This window comes from Rutilus rutilus (assembly GCF_951802725.1).
Source record: "Rutilus rutilus genome assembly, chromosome: 5".
Classification (NCBI taxonomy): Eukaryota; Metazoa; Chordata; class Actinopteri; order Cypriniformes; family Leuciscidae; genus Rutilus; species Rutilus rutilus.
In genome coordinates, this window is record NC_140213.1 from 14,303,918 (window position 1) to 14,330,397 (window position 26,480).

Sequence of the window (26,480 nt, forward strand, 5' to 3'; positions counted from 1 at the left end):
GCAGGAAAAGAGCTCCTTACACAGCAATGACCATAACTGATTTACAAAAATGCAATAAGTAGAAATATAAAATCTCTTTGATATTATTCTATTATTTAATAGTTTATTATTTAATAAGTTAATAGTGATGAGTAAATGGCTCAGTACGGTTTGATTTATCTTCAGATGGTTTAGAAATATAGTAAAGCTTTATACTTTTCAGTATTGGATTAAATGAACTGTAAGCTTACCTAAAATTACATGACAGAGCATGTAATAGACATAAATTGATCAATAAACAGAGATAAAACATTAAATATTTACATTTTTGATTTTTAATTTTTAAATAAATTTTTGGCTATTTACTAGCGAGTCCAAATTTATTAAAACAATTTAAACAGTTTTAGTTATAAAAATAAGTTGTTGATAAAGTTTTGTTGTAGATGTTTCTCCATAAGTTAGAAAGTTAATCAGGCTGTTGTCTATTAAAATCAATACGAATAACATTTTCAAAAAAATATAAATAAATATCATTTATAAGCTGTTTTGCTCATGGGACATTTTTGCTCAGGGCAAAAAATTTGTGGTATTACTATCCTTTCGACCACATTTTGTCCACAAAACATTAGGGAATACCTGAACACACACACACACACACACACACACACACTGGGTCTATAAAAGGAACTTATCATATTTTAAATTAAATGATTAAATGATATAACTCAATGATTAACATATATGTTACAAAAATTAATTTAAACCGTTTTAGTTATAAAAATAAATAAATATAAAAACACCTTATATTTTCAGAGAGCTGAAGCAGTTCTTTATGCAGTGATAAAACATAAAATAAAAACCAATACAAAAAGCAAATAGTTTAAGTTGTTATAAACAAACCACTCCCAGATCCTCCCAGGGATAAACTACACAAATGAATGCTTCAGGCCCTCACAGAGACAGGAGGAGTTACAGAACAAATGAGCCTCTGTGCATAATTTCACAGCATTTGTAAAGTTAGTCTGCTTTCCAGAGCATACTACTTCCAGAGTTTTATTTGCACTGAATTTATTTAAAAGCATAATCTCAAAAGTTTAAATTAGATATTTAAAAATTAAAAGGTTGTTTAACCTAGAAATCATGTGACCAATGACAAACGAAGCCTCACTTTCTGTCCAATCACATGCACGATTAATTTTGCGTGCCGTAATGATCAAACCCCCAGATCTTACTTTACGAGTAAGTTTTCATTCAGACTTAAATACCCAGTCATACAAGCAATATATAGAACACAAATTATTTCAGGGAAATAAAATATTTGCCATATGTGTACATTATTCTTCTATTACGTCATATTGATATACATACTAGCATTAAATGCCACAGCTTAATGGGTAAATTAATTAATCACAGAGAAATTTAACACACACACTTTTATTAGGATTTTATTTGTGCATATCACATGAAACTATCTAGGAAATACGTGGTGGCTGCTACGTCCCAGGAAGCTTCTTTCACAGGGTTTTGGCTGTTTTATTTTTGCTAAACACCAGATGGCGCTGTTTTCAACACTCTCAAAGCTTTGAATCTATTCCCGGAACAATCAGGGGAAAGCCTCAGTGCTTCATCCCTAGTGCTGCGTGTTGGACGGGTCGCGGGAATGGGGGTGTTTCATTAATAATATTATTATTAGTGTTTTTGTTGTTGTTATTAATAATTGCTCATATACCAAATACAAAAAAAAAAATTCAATATCCGCATGTGTGTGTGTGTGTGTGAGAGAGAGTGAGAGAGAGAAAGATTATGACTGGTGTTGTTTATTGTAAGTGTTTGTTGCCTTTTTGGACTTTGGACCTTCCACCTGCACTGTCTCCTCCTCTGTCTCCTCCTCTAATGGGCCTACCCGTTTCACCACCTTCTCTGGGCCAGCATCCTCTAACCTGGCCTTTTTAGGGGACTTTCCTCTCAGGGCGAATGAGAGGATGCTTAACTGCTTTTTACCTGACATCTTTGAAAGAGAAAGACAGATGCAATGATTAATGCATCCATGGCCAGGATATAATTATAAAAGACATGATTTTAAAAGTGACCTATAACATCGACTATGCAATACACTTTAATTTATTTAGTGCTAATAATATGATTAAGCCTATTTGGAGTGAGAGATGTTTATAATGTGACTATGTCAGTCATAGTGTGATAACGAAAATATGACTAGGCCTAGACTACTTGTTCTGAGCAGGTGTTGTTAGTAAACAGGCTGTAAAACTGTTGGCTAAGTTACAGACACTCATGAAAAACTGATGCTAATTATCTGGGAAACATTCTCTAACAGCAGTCAAGTTGTCACTATTTGTGTCAAACAAGTTGTGAATTTGTTGTAACATTAAAACAGGAGATCATGACTTACTCTGTGCTCAATGTGATGCTTGGAGCTCGGAGTGATTTCATCTATGGGTGAACGAAACTTTCGGGCAGAATCACATGAACAATTCCAGGATATTTTTTCATTGGTTGTTGTGTTAAATCTTACCCAGATACAATAGTGCTATTTTCTGATTGGCTATTGTGTAGCCCCTTTCTTTCTTTTTTTATTGGCTGATAAGTGGCAGGCTCGACTAAGGTACGGATCCACTTGTCCGTGCACACTTCTGTCGCGCCGCACTCCACTTTATTCCTATGGGTGATGTCAAGCGACTTTGACGCGCCCGCAAAGCATTCTGGGAAGGCGGCACTTCATTTGGAAAAATGCTGCGCCTCATAATGCTGGCCGATGCCCATCTTTATGCAAATGAATTCTATTGAACGCGACGCGACTATCCAATAGAAGTAGAGCATATGGAGACAGGGGGAAGTCTCTCGCAGGTTTTAAATACGCAACATTTCCCGCTCGGTCAAAACCACGCCCATAGCGGTAAACTAAGGAATGTTGCTTATTTAACAAGAAACAAGGAAATGTTGCTTAAGAGTAAGCTTCTCCCACATCCTTCCTACCTCATGGTTCTTCTCTTCTCCTTTTTACGCTAAGGTAGCTCACTGACTAGAGCGCCCCATAGTGACAGAATTAAATATAGCATGTACAGAAAGCTACTGGGACAGAAGTAACAATAAAAAATGTTACAGAATGAATAAAAAACATTTCTAATCCAAAAGAAAGTAAGTTTAGTACAATGCTTACCCAAATAATTAAGGAATCGAAGTGACACAACATCACACACGTTTATAAAGTTGTACCAGGCAGAAATGGAACCTACATTCTTTAGAGCACATGCTTGCTGCTTATCGCTGTGTGCCAGAGGTGGGAGTAAGTCACACATGTTCAAGTCACAAGCAAGTCTCAAGTCCCTACCATCAAGTCTCAAGCAAGTCTAAGTCGCAGTACACACAACCAAGTCAAGTCAAGTCAGTGGTTCACTTCAAGCAAGTCAAGTTGAGTCCTGCTAAGGGTCAAGTCAAGTCGAAGTCAAGTTACAATACCAAACAGAAAAAAAGTAGTTTATATTGGCCTCAAACTTATTTATTTTTCCCTCGAAAATGATTACCTTTCTTATACATTTATATCGTAATATTCATATAATTTATTAGCATGCATTTATGATTATCAAAATTTGGAATTATTATTATTATTATTATTATAACAATGATACAAAATGTTTTGAAGATAAAACATTTGAAGGTAAATTCACAAGTGTGATGCATTAATTATATTGGTTTCATAGTAAATGTCATATGTTTAACTTTGGTTATATATTTTTTTTGTGGAATATCACCGGCAGACATTAACTTTCCCATTAAGAGCCAATATTTGACCCCTTAAATTGATTTCCAGGGGCATTTTTTTCATGTTCTAACCATGTATTTTTCTAACCATGCATTTAAACTGCAATTACAACACCATAAATAATGTTATGAGATTAATGATTTATAATTAATATAGAAAAAATTAGATGCTAAAAAATAATAAATATATTTTTAATTATGAAGTTAAAAACGCCAAATCACCATCTTAATGTATGAGTCATCGAAGCATTCATTCAACTGATTTGTTCAAAACGGCAGATTCGTTCTGGAACTAAGCAACTAGGTCACTGAATTACAAATATGCATAACTCTTTCTGTGGCTTGTTTGGAACTATTGTCATTGGAGAAATAGAGCAAAAACAGAGAATATTTGGAATATTATGTCTAAAATGTCACATCACAATATTCACTCCTTGTTTACTGAACTGTTTTATAAAATCATTATCACATTTGCAATCGCGCCAATATTCTGGAAATATTTTTTTAATATCATATGTTATAATTATAAAAATAACTCATACTAGGGCAATTGTTCCACCACATTTTGCATTTTGGGTGCATATTAATTCTGCTGGCATTTTGACCCCAACCCCCTGATAACATCTGACCCTGCTTTAAGAGAAACATAAAACATGACAAAACATTAACAGTTTTCTATTTTTTTGTCATTGGAAAGAATGACATATTTGGCTTTAAAGCATGATTTGAAAGAAATGTGGCAAATGTTATACAAAACATATGCAATCATTAATTATCATTTGAATATTGACAACATTAAGCTACATTTGAAACCATAATTGTGTATAAAGAGGCATGCTGTTTTGACCAATATTCTCTCTAGATTTAAAGGGGGGGTGAAACACTCAGTTTCAGTCAATCTCATGTTAATCTTGAGTACCTATAGAGTAGTATTGCATCCTTCATATCTCCAAAAAGTATTTAGTTTTATTATATTTATAAAAGAAAGATAGGCTGTACCGAGTCTTTCCGGAAAAAAACTAGCGGCTGGAGGCGTGCCGTGTGGGCGGTGCTTACGCGCCGATAGCTAACAACACAGACATTTGAAGCAGTTTTACTCACCGCCTGTGGTTCCAACGCACGACCGTGAACCTTTATCGTTGGGACTGCTCCATCCTTAAGCATTAGATGATCTGCAAATCCGGCGTCGAACTGGACCTTGTTTATAAAACAATCATCGTCGAAATGCAGGGAACAAACAAAGTCCTGTGACTGCAGCGAGCAGAGCGCTTTGATGGGCGTACTGCTTTCGCTCTCTCGCTCCGGTCTACGGGTGCGCGCGCGCCCTTCCGGGAGAAGTGCCCTTAGGACCCGTATAAGGAAATTCCGCCGCATCTGACGTCACACATGCCCATACTCGAAAAAAACTTTCCGAAACTTGTGACAAACCGGAAGGAGTATTTTTGGCACAGAAATACTCCATCAAACGTACAACTTAATTTTTGAAACTTTGTCCATGTTTAGCATGGGAATCCAACTCTTTAACAGTGTAAAAAACTCAGTATGCATGAAATAGCATTTCACCCCCCCTTTAACGATAGTCAAATTAACTATAACAAACAGGTTAAACAAGCCATAGCTTACTTTTAGACGTGGTGAATGAAGTTCGACTGTTCGAGGTTGTGATGGTCGTCCGATATCCCTTGCCAGTGATTATGCGTACAGCAAATCATCTTGTATGAATATGGTCAATTTCTAGTGTTTATATCCAAAAAGAAACGATGCTGGGAGATGTTTTTGTATTTAGCGCGCTCACCGCAATGTAAGTTTTTTCTGGGCTTGTGCAGCGTCACGCAATCGCGCAGAATCTGATGACTAGCGTCAGTGGTTCCGTTGCTTTCATTTTGTTCATCAATTGATGTTGCGATGTTTTATATAAAAATGTATATCAAGTCATTCTCGAGTCATACAATTCAAGTCAAGTCTCGAGTCATTGGATCTCAAGTCAGTCAAGTCGAGTCATTTTCTTAATTTAGTCAAGCAAGTCTCAAGTCCTTAAATTTGCGTCCCCCATCTCTGCGGTGTTTGGTGTTTTAAGCCCCCAACGGCGCCTTCCAGGCAGCGAGGGGATGGGTAGGTTTAAGGTTGAGGGTAGGGTTAGCTGCCTCTAAGGAGCCATTGGGGGCTTAAAACACCATCGAGCCCTCTCTGCTGTGTGCCACTCGGATGATATGCTTTCACTTAGCTGTCGAGGTTCAGTAGATGATGTGAGGATGAATTTAAAATCGAAGATTTTGTATATAAATGCACCGCATGTCATATTTGATCAATTCATATTAGATTATTCATAAAACGACACACTGTCTGAAAGAGAAGAATCTTTTGCATGTGCAACTTCCATGGACATGTGCCACATGGGAGTTGAACCCACAACCTGAAAGGTTTGGGGCCTGTGGTTCAGCAGAGTGCACCACTCAGTTGAACCACATTACCAACAACTGATACCACGCAGCATGTACAGTACAGTGCTTGTGACAAAGAATCACAGACAACAGATCAAACATAGAGCAGAATGGGTATATTGGTGAAGGATGTCAATGAAGTATATGTATCAAATTAATAAATAGGATAAATAATTATAAATAAATAATAAATAGGAATCTTAAACAAAATAAATATTCACACCAACAGTATATAGCTGATGTGTGCAAGCTGATAAGTGAAACACACAGAGTGGATTGAGCGTGCAGCGGCACATATGCACAAGCTTATCGAGTGCATCCCTTTTTCACAGACATTGCTGGAAAATTTGTAGTTCAGTCAGATGTCAATAGCAAAGAAGGTAAAATATGGCACATATTTCTAACGTTAACTGACAGTAAAGAGAGGGAGAGAGAGCGCACACTTCTGTTGCATGCTCTTGAGGCTCTTGATTGCTGATCGCTCACTCAGCACACATTTGGATTAAAACCAAGGCCCTGTTTTCACCTGGTGTTAACCCCCAGGGGTCGGTGGTCGCTTTTTTTCTTTTCTTATCAGTGCGAAAGAGACTCAAATAACTTTGTTGTAAGTGTTATACATCATTTGAAACTACTTTTATTTTTGTAAGTGTTATACATCATTTGAAACTACTTTTATTTGTGTACACTCACAATAAAACAAAATGTTGTGCTTTTCGTAAAATAAAGAATATAAACATGATGCGCGTTCTGCCGTGTCTCAGTGAAATCCATTCTGAAACGCAACAGAAAAACTGTAACTCAACGAATACTTGCCAAACAGACATGAGAAATGTCTTTAGAAAGCTTGAAGTGTCTATTTTTTTTAAATGAAGTAATTAATATTAAACACAAATATTCTCTGTTTGTCATCCGTATGAAACCAACGAGAGGTATAGTTTCTTAAGCGTCTGCTCGATATCCGTAATGTGACTACAGCAATGAGCGCACAAGTAATTCATATGCTAATCATCCCTGTGAAAACATCACCTCAAAATAAACCATCAAACTTGATCTTTCCTCTGCTTTTCATCAAGTTTGGAAGACACGCTGTGAGTTTACTTTGGATTTAGGCCTACCCCAGAATATTTTAAGGTAAGAAATGTATTCTCACTTATATTAGGTAGTGTGTTATTGTTGCATAAACTTCACATTGTATTAGTTGAACTATTGCCAGACTAAAATGTGTGAAATTGATGGAAACATGTTGAAATATGAAATATAGACAGGTAGACAACCTTTCAATGCTAAATACACTGAACAAAATGATAAACGCAACACTTGTTTTTACTCCCATTTTTCATGAGCTAAACTCAAAGATCTAAGACTTTTTATAAAAGGCCTATGTCTCAAATATTGTTCACAAATCTGTCTAAATCTTTGTTAGTGAGCACTTCTCCTTTGCCGAGATAATCCATCCACCTCACAGGTGTAGCATATCAAGATGTTGATTAGACAGCATGATTATTGCACAGGTGTGCCTTAGGCTGGCCACAATAAAAGGCCACTCTAAAATGTGCAGTTTTACTGTATTGGCCTGTGGAATGTTGGTCCACTCCTTTTCAATGGCTGTGCGAAGTTGCTGGATATTGGCAGGACCTGGAATACGCTGGTGTTCGCTTCAGTAAATGTTCTCTGCCACTAGCACTGTGCATTTGAAAAGCAAAACACACCAAACATTAGGCTGTGTTTTTACTCCAATCTCATTTCATAACGAATGAAAACATTTGAAGTAACATGATAATCCATATATTTTTCTGCAGTGTAGTGTACTGAAGTATTCATTTCTAATGATTTATAGTTATAGGCCGTGCATACATGTATGTATGTATGTATGTATGTGTGTGTGTGTGTGTGTATGTATATGTATATATATATATATATATATATATATATATATATATATATATATATCACACACACATCGTGTGTCTTTGTGCCCTCAACGTCATCCCATTTGACTATCTTGTGATAGTCCATTTGACATTGGTGCGAATGCATGCGATTATATGATGCTGCCTCAGATCGGAGAGGCGCTCGCGGGCTATCTCTCCCCTGGGATCGCATTATCAGATGCATTTTCAGCAGCGGGTCAGGCTGGTACTGCGCTATACACACCATGGCTGTCATCCAGACCGTGTTTGCTTGTCTGATTGATATTTGGCTGTATTTATTGCTGAGAAATGAAATGATAATATGAGAAATCAGATGCTTGTATTAATATATTGTCTGGCTATTGTAACGTCCAGACGAAATCACGATGACTTATTCATTCTAAGTTTCAGAAAGCTTTTAACCTATTGGACTCCTTCATATAAATCACCGGCCTAGCGCCAATGAGTCTGGATCAAATTGCTCCATTGACACGTTAGTGTCATGGTAGAAATTAAACATAAACACCTCCAAGCTTCTTCGTGAGCTTCAAACAGATCGTTAAGATAAGATATACAAACATTCTTTGCATTTAACTCAGAATATAAGTAATTCCAAAAGGTATATGATATATTCCTGTATGTATGTTTCCCACCTAATATTAGCCTAATTATGACTTTCTAGTTGTGTAGCTGAACTTATATTCAAGAATAAAAATGTATCTTTACTGTTGTATCTTCCAGAAATATCTATCTTGGTACCGAATTAAACCTCTCGGTTTGCCTAAGCTAAATGTATATAGTAGGTTTCAATAAAATGTATTATACTATGTTTAGCATCCTTTGGAGTAGAAACGACGAATTCTAACACCATCATAAACCATGCAAATTAGGCTGTCAAGAGGAGACAGAGACTCTATCCCGTTCAAAGTTTTCTGAGTTTTATTGGTTGGTTCACCCAAAAAAGGTTTGGACTAAGATGCCCTTAAAGGACGATGAAGGTGGCTTATCATCTCTCTTCTCTTCAAGTTCTCTCTCTCCAAGTTTGTTTTGTCACTCCGAGTTTTGTTATGTGTCTTACCTTTGTTTTCTTAGCTTTTTGTCTTAGTCTTATCTCCGGCTTCTTGCCTTGTTTTAGTCTAGGGCTCATTCATTTCTATCTACGAGTGAAATGTCCTGAATTTTCGGCAACTTTGCTTACAAGTAAACCGTTTGAACTTCCCACAAACGACACGTGCTCCGGAAGAACCGAAAGAACGCTTCAAACTTACGGACACGCCGAGGACGGACACTCACACACACGCATTCTTGCTCAGCACCAAAGATCCATGCAAGTATTGTTTCTATTGAGATTTAGATACTTTTAAGGTTGTCTGCCCCTGCTTTAAGGTGATTTGATTCTTTGCTGGCTCTCAAAGGTTAACTGTTCGTGATATTTTGCCATTCTGTGATCTGCTCTTTCTTTCTTTATTTACTTTAGTTATTCTGTTTATATATATATATATATTGTTAAATGTAGTTGTATGTTTTATAGTTTCATTTATTAAAACCCATTATACGCTTGATTGTCTCGGTCTGCTACTCACCGAACAAAGTATCTTAAATGTGTGATCTTAAGCTACAAGCTTTATATTGTTGAGTAGCCTACTAGTTAGTAATCTTATAGAACAGGAAAGTTATTCTTCATGACCAGAAGAATAGCCTTTCTTGAGAGTTTATAAGAAGAAGAATCCTCCTTGAGAGTTGATAAGATCGTATGGTCGGTTCGGTGGACGAACGGATTATTCGATGTGAAATTAATTCTGTAGGTTATTCTGAAATTTGTATCCTATCTGTATATTTATAATTGATTATAATTCGTTGTGGTTAATTATCTATATAGAGAGATACAAATATATGAGCTATGTATTCCCTTTTTGGGCGATTTAAAATGTGTAGGTAATAACTGATCATAACCAGTATTATTAAATATTGAAAAAGCTTTCTAAAAAATTATTGACTTTGAGAGTGCCGCCTCCGAGCACTTCTCTCGTTATGATAAAGCGTGTGAGAGGTTACTCTAGGTGGTGATTCGTGCAGTGGCCAGATTACAGCTAGACTGCCCTCCTTGAGGATCTCCATGATGTTAACTCGTTCATGGGGAAAACCTTATTCTTTCGCGTGTCTCAAAAGCAGAGTGTGGCGAGTTGCGCTCCCCCTCGTAAAAATAAAATTTTAACAATATTTCAAGTGTAATCTTTCTTTGTAAAAATAAAGTATACATTTTATCATACGTATTTCAAAGTTAAGGATTCATTAGTTTGAATAAAGCCTACATTGGAACAAACACTATAGCATCTTTGTTGATGACTTTATTTTTGACAAAACATAATTTGCAGAATTATTACAAAGCAGAAATTGGCAAACAAAAGTTTATTTGATGTGGCAGTAGGCTATTTTACAGTAAAAACTTTATAATCTATCCAAAACTAGTCAACGAAATGTTGTCTTTCATATTTTGTCTGTAACATAGGCCTATCGTTTTTATGATATATTAGGGCATATAAATGTTAATTTGCAGTTTAATACGTTGCTTATACAAAGACATTTTATTTCAACATATTTCAGTCGATTTTTACTCATCTCAGTATAGCAATATAGTTTGGTAAAAGCTGTTCATTCATTCACACACAGACACGCGATTCATATTTAAACAGTCTTTTTGCGGTTTGCATACACTATTCCATATCGCGATTAGAACAAAGCACTTAATAATAAAAAACTTACTATTCACAATCCTCAGATGGATCCATCCGTTGCTCCTCGAAATGAAACTAAACCAGCACTTTTCCCAGGATTATTCCTCACAGCCTCGCAAGACGACGTAAAGTACTGTAATCTGATTAAACTTGGTGTGTTTTATCGAGTTGATGTGAGTGTTGACACGTTTGCATGGATCGCCTTAGAACATTTGCGTTTGAATAGCGCGCGCTCTCCGTGGGCGGGGTCACATTAAAAGATAATAAGCTATAATGAGCTGAAATGAGAACGACTGACATCTCTCTCTTTTCATATAGATTACATAAACAGAGAATATTTGTTTTTGTTATGAATTAGATCATTTAAAAGTACACACTTAAATGATTATAAAGATATATAGCCCATGCCTGAGTGAATAGTATTCGCTGTGTTTTGTTTAAGTTTAGAGACGTGCTCCAAAAAAAAAGTTCACGGTGACGGAAAGCCAGAAAGCACACCCTGTTTATTTTCTTTATTTTACAAAAGCACAATGTTTTATTTTGATTGTAAGTGGACACATAAAAATGAAGACATTTAACAGTTTATTTTTTCATATTTCTTAAGTCTGTATGACCAAAAATGACGGAGTATTTTAAGTCTGTTGCTGCTATGTGAAAAAAATCTAGCAAAACGCGCCGGTGCGTTTGCCGACCCCAGATGGTTAATAATGTGCTTCTTTTTTTTTTTGTCCTTCATTATGTATCTTTGAATTATCTTGTGTTGTAAATAAATCCAAACAGTTCAAAAACCCATCCTTTGAATTATGTTGTGTTGTAAATAAATCCAAACAATCAAAAAGCCATTATTTTAATCTCTCCACATTCTTTGTTCTAGTTCCCTCACAGTCCCACCTGATAGGGCCATTAGGGGAGGGTCTTTGTCTTCCCATGTGTGAAACACATCAATATTCATGATGATTAATGCCCTCCCTGCATTCAGCTTTCTGACACAAAACATGTCTTACAAATTTTAAATCAATATATTGTTTTATGTGAATGAGTGGGCAAGACGATTTTCACATCGTTTTAAAGCAAAAATTCTAGGCTACATGATACAATTTTCAAAAGTCTTGTGATATTCATTATGGATTGTATGGCATTTTATGGATTTCAGTGACTTCCCCACAAACCATGCATAAACTTAATTTTATTAGAACTACAAACTTTTACATACATGCTGCTCACATATTATTGTAGCAGAGTTTGTGCTGAATACAGTGTAATTAGACTCTAGCCATGAAAATGTTACAAGTAACAGAAATAAGCACAAATGTCAGGGCATGTCAAAACACCTCCAGAAAACATCTCAGACCCAAGAGGGTTAAGATTTGTTTTGATCGATGAGATCACAAGTAGGGCTTGTCAGTTGTCAGTGCAGCATGACTCTGTGATCAGTAGTAAATGCTGCTCCATCTGAAAGCCAGAGGGCGCTCTCATGCAGACACTCCAAATATACCCTGCCGGAGAAGAAGACAACACAGTCATTTCAGGAAATACTATCATACTATCGCTGTAGCTGAATAAAAAGTAGATCGAAATGCTTTTCTTTTTTTTTTTTAATGTTGTCTTTTGTTGGACAGGAGGTTTAATAATGCTTCTCATGTTTGGAAAGATGTTTGATGCGTGTTGCTTTTTCAAATGTGTGGATAATTCCTATCATTGATTTCCGTCTTAACAGCGACGGAAGTCACACATAAGCGACTCAAACTTGCAGTGCTTTCAGATGGAGCAGCATTTACTACTGATCAGGGGTCTAATTTATAAAACTGTGCGTAGGAACCTTACTAAAAGTGTACGTGCGCCCGAAAGCCAAAAAAGGCGTACGCAAAAAAATATAACAGACTTATAAAACCGTTCGTACGCCAGAACCTGCGCAGAATTCACTTTATAAATCCCAATCAGTGGAAGATTGTGCGCACATGCGTCTCAACCCCGAAATAACCATATATGGAGCTTACAACGCCTAGTTTTACTATGCAGATCCTCATCTGCATATCATTTGCATATGATTATTCATCCACGTGATAACGTTTAACGTACAAGACACATTACATTATTAAAAATCATGTAGTTGCCTATCCTTGCCTTGTTTTTGAATACATAAATCAAATAGTGTATAAAATACATTTCAGAGAAAGTTTTTCTCAATCTTTTCCACTGGCCGAATTGTATTTTTAATTGATTTATATTTTTAATGGAAACAGATAGGCCTTGGGCATTATTTGCACGAAACTATTTTCTCAGACAATCTGGTATTATCATGATAAGCAATTATCTCTGTGGTTAAAACATTAAAACAGCACGCCACAGGAAAAGTGTTCAAAAACATCGCATCCACAACAAATATTTCTATTGACTGAATTTGAATATAAAAAATGTTGTAACTTCTCAGTAATGATTTCATGTTTAAGTGTTTAACTCCATTAATTTGAATGGAATATTTAATCTAAATGTTTATATCAGAAGTAAAACATAGTTTAAATCATTATTTTATTTATTTAAACTGTTATTTGCGTCAGTTTCACTAAACGGCCCAACACGCTCGCTGGCGTGGACATTTAAGAAGGGATGGATATTTGCTTCAAGTGACAGGCTTGGTGAGTGAAATTATATTTGTATTATCTTTCTGTATATGTTTAATTTTCTTTAGATTTTCTGTCTAAAAGTGACCAAAAAGACACTCCAGCTCACCATCAGTGTCGCCAAACTGCTCCATCTCCAAAACGTTCGTACGCATGGGTCAGAGTTTGCGTGCAGGTGCGCAAATTTTCCCGTCAAGTTTGTTTTTATAAATCACAACTTATGCGTCAGAAGTGGCGTACGCCTCTTTCAGGGCCTGTTTTGTGTGTACGCAACGGTTATAAATGAGGCCCCAGAGGCGTATGTCACTGACAAAGCTGCGCATAAAAAGCCAAATCGGTTTAAGTGCGATTTCATGTTAATTGCGATTAATCGTGCAACCCTAATCACAAGTAGACAAGGGAGACACATTCCCCTTTACACCTGGTGTTTTAATCTGTCTCTTTTGTCAACTTTCGACCACTTCTGTCCTGATTTCTTCAATGGGAGTTTCAAGTACCAAAAATTTAAGTATCGTATCGGACTCGTTCTGGAAAAAGTGGTATCGGTGCATCCCTAAATCTGACCAATTAGAATGCAAAGCTAACTTGAGGGTATTGCACCCATGGAAATTAAATGTGTTAAAAAAAAAAAAAAAAACATTGTTCTTTCTGGACAGATGGAGTTGGACATGTTCAATTCAGCCTTGCAGCCTTGCAGACCTTTTTCACGAATAGACATAAGGGACAAACCCTGTTCTATCAGTGTCAGTACTTTTCTGGTCAAATGCTAATTTTGTTGAAGATCATGCCTTTTCTGTTAAACAGTATAGAGAAAAATTAATGTTCACTTTGTTCTTTAATTGAGAGTTCAGATCATTTTTGCCCCTGTTTTATCTTATCTAAAATCTGTCAAGACAGAAATCAATGATTGAACTGCATCCAGAGAATAATGTATATTTTCCTAGCATTAGTCCTGCTCATTTGCAGGGTCCGCTACATCGGAATTATCCACACGCACATTGGATTTGGTACTGAGCATTCTTTTTTTCTACATGAGAAGGAATTGGGTCCTGTCTCCGAAGTGGCAAATATGGAGTGCATTACAGCGAAGATTAGAGATTTGGGGGGGATTGATGGCAGACAACATGCAGTCACAATAAAGTGGCTTATTCTCAGTGTTATCAAGTACATCAGAGAAAAGCAAGAACTGGAAAATCTTGTGCAGACCATAAGGATGAGACGCACTGTAGTCAAATTCAAAGCTGCACTTTTGTTCATGAGATTCTAAGATCTGATTTGCATGCTCATTTCTGCTATCTATTTAGGATTATTATTTATGTTTTGGCCTTATTTCTGTGTTTAGGTCATGGACATTCCAGAGGAACTCATTGAAAGTCATGACCTCACAGTTGACTTCATTCTAACTCCAACAAGAATCATCAAGACTAAATGTAAACACCCCAAACCACAAGGCATCATTTGGTCTAAGGTATTTATAACTACAGTGTCAAAGTCATTTATGTCTGTTGTAACTTTTTTAATGGTTTTTAATGAATTTTTTCTTAGTAATAGTAATTTAAAGTCAATTATATCTCTGAAATCAAGCTGGTGCAGGGTTTATGCTCAGTTTGGTTATCTTCACTGAATTCCTTAGCCCATTTTAACAAGCTTTGAAAATGAATTCCAAGAGACCAAGAGAGTAAATTAATTTGTTAAAATGTTGAAAATACTGACCACTACTCCAGTTTTAGGGCATCAGGGTTGAATATGTAGTGGCAAACTATTTTACATCACTGAATAAGAGACAAACAGGTATCAATTGTCTTTAACAATTATTTATTCCCTTGCAAGGAAAGGTCAACAGTCATACAGTCATTACAAAGTGCCTGCAGAGTGTGACAACGAGTGGGGGGTATCCTTCATTCTTTATAGTTGTTCCTCCCCCAAGGTTGTTTTCCCCAGGCTACATCAAGATACATCTTAGCCATAACTAACATATTGTTTAGATTTGTCTATTATACTTAATCATATTACACCCTTGAATGGAGACTCTCTGTCTCGGTCATACATTGTCACATTAACTTTTGTCCGGTCATATACAAGGACATACACATACATATATTAATAAGAATATGTACTAACACTACATTCATCTGATTATCATCATATTTCTAAGATTCTATGAATATAAGAAAATGCAAACATATAGAACATATTAAATTTCTTCCACAAATATGTGTTCAGTTCAAAAGGCAGAGCCATGGGTGTCTGATCTCTCTCTCTCTCTCTCTCTCTCTCTCTCTCTCTCTCTCTCTCTCTCTCTCTCTCTCTCTCTCTCTCTCTCTCTCTCTCTCTCTCTCTCTCTCTCTCTCTCTCTCTCTCTCTCTCTCTCTCTCTCTCACACACACTCTCACTCACTCTCTCACTCACTCTCTCTCACACACACACACACACACACACACGCACACACACACACACACACACACACACACACACACACTCACTCACTCACTCACTCACTCACTCACTCACTCACTCACTCACATACACCAGAGCATGTTAACCACATTTCACCAGTGAGAAACGCAATCTAATTTAGATGAGCTGCTTGCACCCATTTCTCAGTCTGGGCTTTTTGGTAACATGGTTAATGCTGTCGTTGAGAAGCGTAACAGCAGTTTCTGCAAGCCGTTCTTGCTCCAGCTCTCACCAATATCCTCAAGGGGACTAAGGGAGTAGTGATGCAGTCTGTCCCCTCACAGAGGCTGAGGTGCACGACCTTGTACAGCAGCTCAGTGCCCACGCAGGTGCATTGACCTTATGTCGAAACCTGCTTGGTTTTTGTCTCAGGAGTGCCATTCCTGACCTGTTTGTCAGAAAAAGGACAACACCCCCACAGAGGATACCATGTTCTTAGGGCCTACAGCCGTTTCCCAACATTAAAACAAATATAACTGATTCAAATTGAGCTTTTATTTCAAAACATGCAATGCAAATGCAAGCAGTCAATTATACAAAGTAGAAAAATGCCCCCTAAATACTTTAACAAACAAGTGATACAAATTTAAAACATGCAAAGCAAAAGCAAATATTAAAAATTCCTCTAAAATGCAGATGTAGAGGGTGTGTACCTTCAGAAGGCTTCCTTAAAAACAGATTAGATCAGTACAAAAACCAGTCGATCCTGATAAAGTAAAGTTTCATTACTTTTCTTTCTGGATTTCAGGATTGGATCTAGGGCTTTTTACAACACAGATTGTTTCAAAGCAGCCTTACAGAGATAACAGGAAAATAATGCAACAAAGTTTGTGCCTAGAAGAAAATAGCGTCATAGTCCAGCCCACATAGTAATTAACCCACTGGGGTCTGAGGTGTTTTCTGGGCCCTGGAGGTGTTCTGACATGCTCTGACATTTGAGCTTATTTCAGTTACTTGTAATACTTCCATGGCTAAAGTCTGATTACACTGTATTCAGCACAAACTCTGCTACAATAATATGTGAGCAGCATGTATGTAAAAGTTCGTAGTTTTGAGAAAATGACATTTATGCGTGGTTTGTGAAAAAACAAAAACAAAATTGTCACTGAAATAAGGTCAGGAAACCCATACTGATTATTTCTTCACAAGACTTTTGAAAATTGTATCACGTAGCCTAGAATATTTGTTTCAAAACTATGTGAAAATAATCCTGCCCACTCATTCAGATAAAACAATATATTGATTTAAAATTTGTAAGACATGTTTTGTATAAGAAAGCTCTATGCGAGGAAGTGTGACTCTTCATGAATATTGATGTATTTTACACCTGGAAAGACAAAGACCCTCCCCTAATGGCTCTATAAGGTGGGACTGTGAGGGAAGTAGAACAAAGAATGAGGAGAGTTTAACAGAATGGCTTTTTGATTGTTTGGATTTATTTACAACATAACATTATCCAAAGATACACAACAAAGGACAAAAAAACACATTATTGAACACACTGATCTAAAGACAGAGACTTGAACAGTCAAGTTTTCATTTTGATTTTTCATTTTACCATGTTCATGTACAGAGACTCATGTGAATGTTTAAGTCAGCTGGACTCATCAGTGGCATCTGGTCCCTGTAAAAAATAAATAAAAAAAACAACAACAACTGTGAACATGCTGATATCAAGATAAACTATAGGGCTGCATGATTTTGGGAAGAAATTGTTGATATTTCCGGTTAAAATTGTGATTTAAAATTTACAACAAGAAAAAAAAATATATATAAGGAACACCAGGTTTGTTGTGCATTGTAGGCATATACTTGTAGGGATGTGTAGCAAATTAGCTCTATGAAATATTAATAATCAATAATAACTGGTTATAATTGATTATAAATATTTGGATCAGTTAATATAATTAACTTAATGTCATAAATTAATATTACAATCAATTAACCTGTTTGTCCCGTGAACACTCAGTGTTAATTGTTTATTAACTCTAAGAAATGTACATTTCTGGGGCATGGGAAATGTCTTTCTTAATTTACAGTACTACTAAGAGCAAGTAGACAAAAACTATGATTAGTGACTCCAGTTATGAGCTTGAGACACAGACAACTTTACGTGTGACATGAATAAGACTGTATTAACTAAACTAAACACTTAAACTACTCTAACAAACAGATACATACATGCATACAGTTGTCCAAGGGAAAGAGAGCTGAAGCAGAATACAGGAAAGCAAGAAGTTATAGCATTATTTGGAATTCAGCAGATCAACAGCCTTGAGCAAACCATCAGTGTAGTTCTAACACGCCCTTCTTTAAAAGGGGTAAGGATACTTAATGTATCAAATACTGAGACTAAGTTCGATACTTGCATGTCTTGCCCATTTGAATTGAACTGTCCTGATGCAATTTGTTGAGGCTCCAGTTGATCTTTGCTGATGTGGTTTTGATGTGAGAGAACCAGTTGGAGTCAGGGGATTTTTGGTAAATGGAAAGACAAGGCCGCAGCCTGGCACAAGCTTGGTGGTCCTTAGAAACTTCTAGTTCAGCATCATCTTCACATCAGGATTCCAGAAAGGGACTAAGAGAGTAAAGAGCTAAGAGAGCTAAGAGAGATGATCTTGTGATCAGTGATTTTTTTAAAGCGTGAAGATGTCACTCCCTCTGGAGGTGTGTGAGCCAATGAGAAGATTTCCCTTTGGAGGGAAATTTTACGACCCATTGTGTTCTAGCAGGGCATTTGAATATGTAATTTCAGTGGGTGTTTAAGAAAAGAATCTTCAAGATTCTTATAATACCAATGCATCACAAAGTTAGCAAAATGTAATGAAAATTAACAAAACGGGGACGAAGATTGGAGTTTATAGAGGCCAAACATGCCACACATATGATTTTGGTTAACCATAGTATGCAAAGTCTGAAACATTAACCCAATAGAGTTTACAAGAATACAAAAGCCAAACCACATAAAAGGAAAATCATGAGATGGGAAAATAAGATACATGTTTACACATTTCTCAAGTGGTTATATATAGAATATATAGGATTAACAGGGTTTATTTCTCTTCCTCTGCAAGAATTAAGTGAGAGTCACAGCTCTCTGGAAATTCCTTTGGGTCGTAAAACTCTTATCAGTCTCAATGTGTCCTGTAACAGGACACTGGGTTCTGTCAGTGTGTTAGCTTCACTTGTGATGTTAGTTTTGTGGGAAGTTACATAGACCTTTGTTGGGAGAGTGAGTTTGCTGGATTATTCATTAACCCTCTGAGGTCGGCAATCACGCTGGCGTGATCTGCTCGCTTTTTTTTTTTATCAGTGTAAAAGAAACTCATAAATACTCTGTTGACTTTGATTTTCCATAGGAGTTTCATACATCAATCGATCCTGTTAAATGTGTATTATTTTTGTGTATACTCACAATAAAAACAAAGTGTTGTGCTTTTAGCCAAATAAAGAAAAATAAACACGAAGCGAGTTCTGCCTTCTCTCTGTCAGTTAAGTCCATTCTGAAACGCGTCCGAAAATGAACCATAACTCAGCGAATACTTCTCACACAGACACGTGAGATATGTCTTTATGAAGCTTGAAATCTCTTATTTTAAATGAAGTAATTTATATAAAAAAACAAATATTCTCAGCTTATGTAGTCCCTTTAAAAGCAAGGAGAGGTACCGTTTTTTCGTTCTCCCTTCATTATCTCTAATGAGCTGAGGCAGCCCCGCCCCCGGCACTATTCACATCAACAATAGTTTAGGTGATCTATGCATCGCACACGCCCCCTGATCAATGCCATACAAACACAGTTTCTTCATCAGACTCACTGATAGTTCATCGCGTTTTGAGTATGGCACGCTTCTCCGGTAAAGACGCCCTTCAGATGATTCTGGACAGCGAGGAAGAATTCACCTTTTCCTCAGAGGAAGATTGTAACTCGGATGACGAATGGCAGCATTTTGAAGAGCGAATTGATCCCGCCGAGGACACAATTTCGGAGTAAGTTTTACTGTTATATAATTATTTTTCTGATAATATAGAACTCATATGAATTTTCAGACTATATTTTGCTTAGTTTTGGCTAGCTTTTGACATCTTACAGGAAAGATTGCCTTACAATATCCCTAACATTCGTGTATATGCTCAAGTGTAAACTTTTTCAATGTGATAGGCTATTACTCTCTAAACATATTTGTATATTAAATATATTTCACTCAGTTTTGATTAGCTTATAACACTGATTATAATGCTAAAATGCTGCCTTATGTTTAATGTAGCTTATTTGCGAATATCTGCTTAAGTGTAATGTGATTTAGTCTAAATATATTTCAGCCTCCGGTAAAATATGTGATAGCCTAGGCCTACTGTCTAAATACTAGACATTATTTATTTATTTATTTATTTATTTATTTATTTATTTTTATATATATATATGGTTTTGGTTAGACTATGACACTGCTTATCATGCTTCCATACTGCCTTATGCACAGATGTTTGTGAATACAGGTGTAAATGTTTGAAATGTATTGATGTATTGATGACGATCCGTTCATTGCGTGCGTCACTAAATACGTGCGGTCATGGCCCATAAACAGATACTCGCAGTGATATTTCTCTGACCTATGGACCATCAACAGATATATACATACATTGTGCGTCCATAACAATTAATTGCCCATCAGTTTACTTTGGATAATGTATGCTAACAGTTTTTTTTGTTGTTGTTTTTTAGGAATGTGGGGAGTGTCTGTCACACCCCTGGTCTGAATCTCATTAATATTGATAGGCCATTACCACTCCCATGCATAAACCTCTTCTGACAAAAAAACAAAATCAAAGTGTAAATCAATGTATTGTGTTATGTGAACGATTAGGCAGGATGATTTTCACATCATTTTGAAGCCAGAACTCGAAGCAACAACATTCATTAGTCAAAAGTCTTATTGACACATATTTAGTATGTGTTTTGTGGTCTTATTTCAACAACTTTCATTTTTATTTTTTTCAATAACCACGCATAAACATTATTCTCTTAAAAATTCAAACATATACATGCATGTTGATCACATATTATGGTAGCCCTGTTTGTGCTATATAGAGTGAATTTACACCTTTGCCATTAACATGTTTATAAATAACTGAAAAAAGCACAAATGTCAGAGCATGTCAGAACACCTCCAGGGCCCAGAAAACCCCTCAGACCCCAGAGGGTTAAATAAATGAATAATTTGTGTGTGTCTGATTGGTCCAGACGCTACAGCTGCAATAGCCTAATAATCATTTTTACTTAAAGCTGCATTCAGTAACTTCGGGATTTCTTCGCTGTATTCTCGCTTTTTGCTCGCAGGTTTCTCTCTAGAGCTCCCCCACAGCTTCGGAATAGATATTTGACAACACTGTTGTAAAAACTCGTTGGCTATTCTCAGACACCAGAGGCTAGCAGATCAACGACATCAAAGCAGATGGGACATTCTTTAAAACGTCTTCTTCATTCGGGTTCGGACAGCGTGAGGGAGCGCAATAATGACAGCATTTTAGCAGATTTCTTTTGGCCGTAAAGCAATTGTTTATATCGCGAGACCTGATATCACGCGAGACTTCCTGACGTGGTGGCCGGCGGCCCGCCGCCCCAAAGTTGCAAGTGCGTATTTTCCGCTCACGGGCACCAGAGGGGTGCGAAACTACCACCATTCAACCCGAAATAAGTAATATAACCATTCCAATGACTCCGAAGCTGTTCAGTTAAGGTAAAAAAAGTTACTTAGTTCACCTTTAATGCAGGTGGCCTATAACGATAAATCGTTAAAAAGGAACACTTCTGGGGAGAGGAAAGGGAGAGAGGGAAATGTTGGATGTCAACATCTCAGCTTATCTAACAAATTGTCCGCGATTTTTGTCCAGTTCTGAATAGTCTTGTCCTTTGCACCGTTGACCTTGGCAGTGGTACCTTCCAGCAATACAATGTCTCTAAAATAAGATGAAAGTTGTAGGTATGGATGGTTCTATCCATAGCTTTAAAATAGTCTTTTTGGCAGCAGTCCTTGCTGCCAATAAGGTCCTTTTTTGTTGAGCATTCAACTGGAGAGCGGAGTCATCTAAAAGTAGAAATAGCAAAGGGTCTTGAGGTATATCCAAATGTAGAATATCCGAAAGAACAGTACTTACAAAGTCCAAAATGGAACCACCGTTGGGCATTCCCAAAACATGTGCAAATAAGAACCTACTGTAGATGTGTTGCATAGATGACAGTATGGATCAGATCTAACCTTCATCTTATACAATACACTAGGAGTAAATAAGCCCTATTAATACATCTATAATGAATCATCTGGTGAGCCAGGTTCTTAGATGCAGTGAAACATCTGGTCCATACCACATCCCAGTCAGGTTTAGCTAAACCATCCTATTCCCAGGAGTGGACAGCTGGAATATAAGTGTATTGCAATAAAATAATTGAATTATAGAACTTAGAAACTAAGCCACTAGATGGAGTGTTAGGGTCCAGCCATTTCCACAATGGATCTGGTAATAAATATCTACGTTTGAGCAAATATCCACGTACACAGTATTTAACAGTAAATACGGGTCTAAACATTATAATATTGACCATATTAGTGTAAACACTCATACTAGCCTACTTTTATATCATGCTGTGTTTTATTATCGAACATAAAAACATCCTTGTGTTGTACATGTAAATAAATTTATCATTGAAAGGTTGCCTAGCTGTCTATAGTTCATATTTCAACATGTTTCTGTTTATTTCATACATTTTAGTCTGGCACCAGTTTAATTAGTAGCTACATTGTGAAGTTTATGCAACAATAACACGCTTACTATTATGAGTGGGAATTTCTTACCTTAAAAATCTTTATCTTCATTTCGCGTTCTCGTAATTGATTGGTAAATCCAAGGTAAACAGCACAGCACATCACAAACACAATGTGTCTTCCAATGAAGTGTGATTCTTTGTAATAGGACGCACTTGAGAAACTGTACCTCTCGTTGCTTTCATACGGATAACTTAAACAGAGGATATTTGGTTTTGATATGATTTATCATCATTTAAAAATAGAAACTTCATGCTTTGCAAAGACATATGTCTCATGTATGTGTGGCAAGCATTCGCTGAGTTAGTTCATTTTCTGTCGCGTTTCAGAATGAACTTCACACTGAGAGAGACGGCAGAACGCGCATCATGTTTATTTTCTTTTTTACGAAAAGCAAAACATTTAGTTTTTATTATGAGCTTGCACAAATATAAGTAGACATTTAAAGGCACACTATGCAAGATTTGTACCTTAATATAACAGCTTCGAAATAATTTCGATGGTAAACGAACTCGTAGTAGGGCGAATCATCCCGATAGCAAAGCAGGCAAAATCAGCAATGCAAGTTTGAGAGGTGGCGCCCCCCCAAATCTTGCGAGAATCACAACTTTCTTTACAGCACGACGTCACATACATCAACAACATATGAAGCAGCCTCTATGGAAAACACTAGCCCGCATTTCAGACGTGAATCATGGCAGAGTCGACGAAGAAAACGAAGAAAGCGCGGTTGGAAAAGTGCAGAGACGGCTCGTGTGAGTGGTATTCACGACAGTAACGTTAAATACAAGTACTCCACAGCAACTCTAGGGTTCGCTGTTTGAGAAAAACGGAAATTGCATAGTGTGCCTTTAACAGTTTTGATTGATGTATAACACTGGCCTTATTTGAGTCTTTCGCACTGATAAGAAAAAAGGCGAGGTGATGAGGCCGGTGCGAACCGGCACGACCTCCGACCCCAAGGGGTTAAGTAAGTTCAGTAATGATTATTTTTTGTTGTAAACACACACACACACACACATATATATATATATATATATATATATATATATATATATATATATATATATATATATATATATATATATACACAGTATATATATACATACATATATATGGCCGCTCTGGAGAAAACCGTGACGTCATTGTCCAGCTCAGTTCAGTTCTAATATAATGGTGTCAGGCAGGCAGATCAATAATATTGCAGAATATTAAATTAAATGTCCCCAACTAAGCAAGCCAAAGGCAAAAAAAGGTGACAGTGAACCAAAACTCCATCAGGTGACAGATTGGAGTAAAAAACCTTGGGAGAAACCAGGCTCAGCCTGGGGGGGGCAGTTCTCCTCTGGCCAACGATCAAACAGTGTATGATTATGATTCAGGCAGCATTATAGGTCAGAAGTCAGATTGGATCAGAACATTCAGAATATGCATCTAGTTCCATCTGGTTGAAGATCAGAGTCATCACGCCGGTATGGAGACAGGTTTGTTGAGGATCAGTGCAGATGGCTGTTGTGTCAATGAGGCCTTCACAGGGGAGAGTCTAGTCAAGTCAAGTCACCTTCATTTATCACCCTGACTCGGACTCGACCCTTCAAAGACTCGGTCTTGACTCGGACTCGGCATAGGCGGTCTCGTCCCCATCACTAGTCCACTAGAATACATACCACTAGAAAATTTTAATTTGCTCTGCATGTCCTAACTATGATTAAAAAAGTCAGGGTGGGCTTAACATGTTGATGACAGAGCAGCACTGTTGAAGCAGTTTAGAAAAATAGGCAGAAGATGACGCATGTGCTAGGGATTTTTTTAATGATAGTAAAAGCATAGTCCATATTAAGACGTTAAGACTGCTCCTCTAAACAATTCCCAATCTAGCTTAGTCTGTAGGCCTAACTGTTGATTATTAACTGGGGTGATATTAAATCATGAATATGAAAACTGATGTTTTTATGGTCTTGGTCTCGACTTCTAATGACTCGGTCTCGACTCGGACTCGCTTCCTCAAAGACTCGGTCTTGACTCGGACTCGACTGAATTTGAAAACCAACGGACTCCGTCTCGACTCGGACTCGACCCTTCAATGACTCGGTCTTGACTCGGACTCGGCATAGGCGGTCTCGTCCCCATCACTAGCGATAATGCAGTGATAATAGCAAATTAAAGTAACAGAGATTGTTTTAGCTTTACAGCAGCTCTAGAATAAAGTTATTGTCCAGCTAAAGTTAGTTTTGATTGATTCACTTCCGTCGCAATGATCATTAGTTAGTTATTAACTTAACACGACACTGTTCTAACAGAAAACCCTTAATGCGATCCAGCCATTCATTTGCACAAAACAGTGCCTGTTGGCTTCGAGAACGCAAACCATGAAATAGGATCCAAGGTACAAGCCTTGAAAAATGTATAATACAGAATTTTTTAGCGCTTCCGCGTAGCCACATGAACCAACGTTTTATCTGTACAGAGGTAAAGGGAAGGCAAGTTGGCCTTCACAGGGGATAAACTAGTTGACACTTCAGGACTGCGTTGTCGTCGTGTCCAGACGTAGGTCCTTCATCAGATCCGGATACTGCCTGGATCCAACGGACTGTAGTAAACGCCATCCTTCTTATGATGTAACGTACATCAGGATTTATTGGAAGTGTTACCGGTTCCGGCTGACCTAATCTATGCAGCCTAACATTGAATTATAGAAGTCTATAATGTGTTATGTGTATGTTAGGTCAAAGAGATGTGTTTTTAGTCAAGATTTGAACTGACAGAGTGTGTCTGCTTCCCGGACAATGTTAGGAAGACTATTCCAAAGTTTTGGTGCTAAATAGGCAAAGGATCTACCGCCAGCAGTCGATTTTGACATTCTAGGTATTATCAACTGGCCGGAATTTTGAGATCACAATAGACGTGAAGGACTATGATGTGTTAAGAGCTTGCTCAAGTACTGGGGGGCTAAACCATTTAGTGCTTTGTAAGTTGAAGACTAAAATTAAATTTTATATATAATTTCATTATTTAAGATTATGTATCTGTATTATAATTCTTTATTAATATTCATGATCAGTTGTATTATCCTATGGAGTTTTGAATGCATGAGGAGACTGTAGATAGCATGGATCCATGTGGAGGATCACATGTCAGACAGGGGGAAGCTATATTTTGCTTAGAGGTGTGTGTGTAAAGTAACATGTTCACTGAGCAGAGATGTTTCCACTGATGCAAATGTACCACAAATGTAAACACCAAGGATAGTTTCTTAATATGGAAAGTGTATTGCGCCATGTGTAAGCATGACACATACGTTCCATTTTTAAAGCTCAAGCCACATGTTTTGCTACCTTACAAGGAAGTTGTAAGTCGCTCAGTGACGCTCAATCTTACTGTACTGACTCAGAGAAACAATAACTGGTGTCCAGTCCTGTGAATCAAATAATAACGGGGGAAAAGGCTTAATTCCAAGTCTACATAAGTAATCAGCAATATTTAAAAATGTATACAATGTTTAATAGGGAGCCAATGCAGTGTTGACAGAACCAGACTAATATGGTCATACTTCCTGGTTCTGGTAAGAACTCTTGCTGCTACGTTTTGGACCAGCTGTAGTTTGTTTATTAAGCGTGCAGGGTAACCACCCATAATAGCATTACAATAATCTAGCCTTGATGTCATGAACGCATGAACTAACTGTTCCACATTTGTCATTGAGAGCATATGACGTAATTTAGATATATTTTTAAGA

At 37.0% G+C, this 26,480-nt stretch overlaps 1 protein-coding gene across 2 annotated transcripts in view; it reads left to right on the forward strand.

The window, feature by feature from the left end:
• mthfsd (methenyltetrahydrofolate synthetase domain containing) overlaps positions 1–26,480 on the forward strand; it is an 84,240-nt gene that overhangs the window by 35,050 nt on the left and 22,710 nt on the right. For both annotated transcript variants that reach the window (XM_084409477.1, XM_084409476.1), the window contains exon 7: positions 14,809–14,934. In XM_084409477.1, coding sequence (XP_084265603.1) covers positions 14,809–14,934 — 126 coding nt within the window. The remainder of the gene's footprint in view (positions 1–14,808; positions 14,935–26,480) is intronic.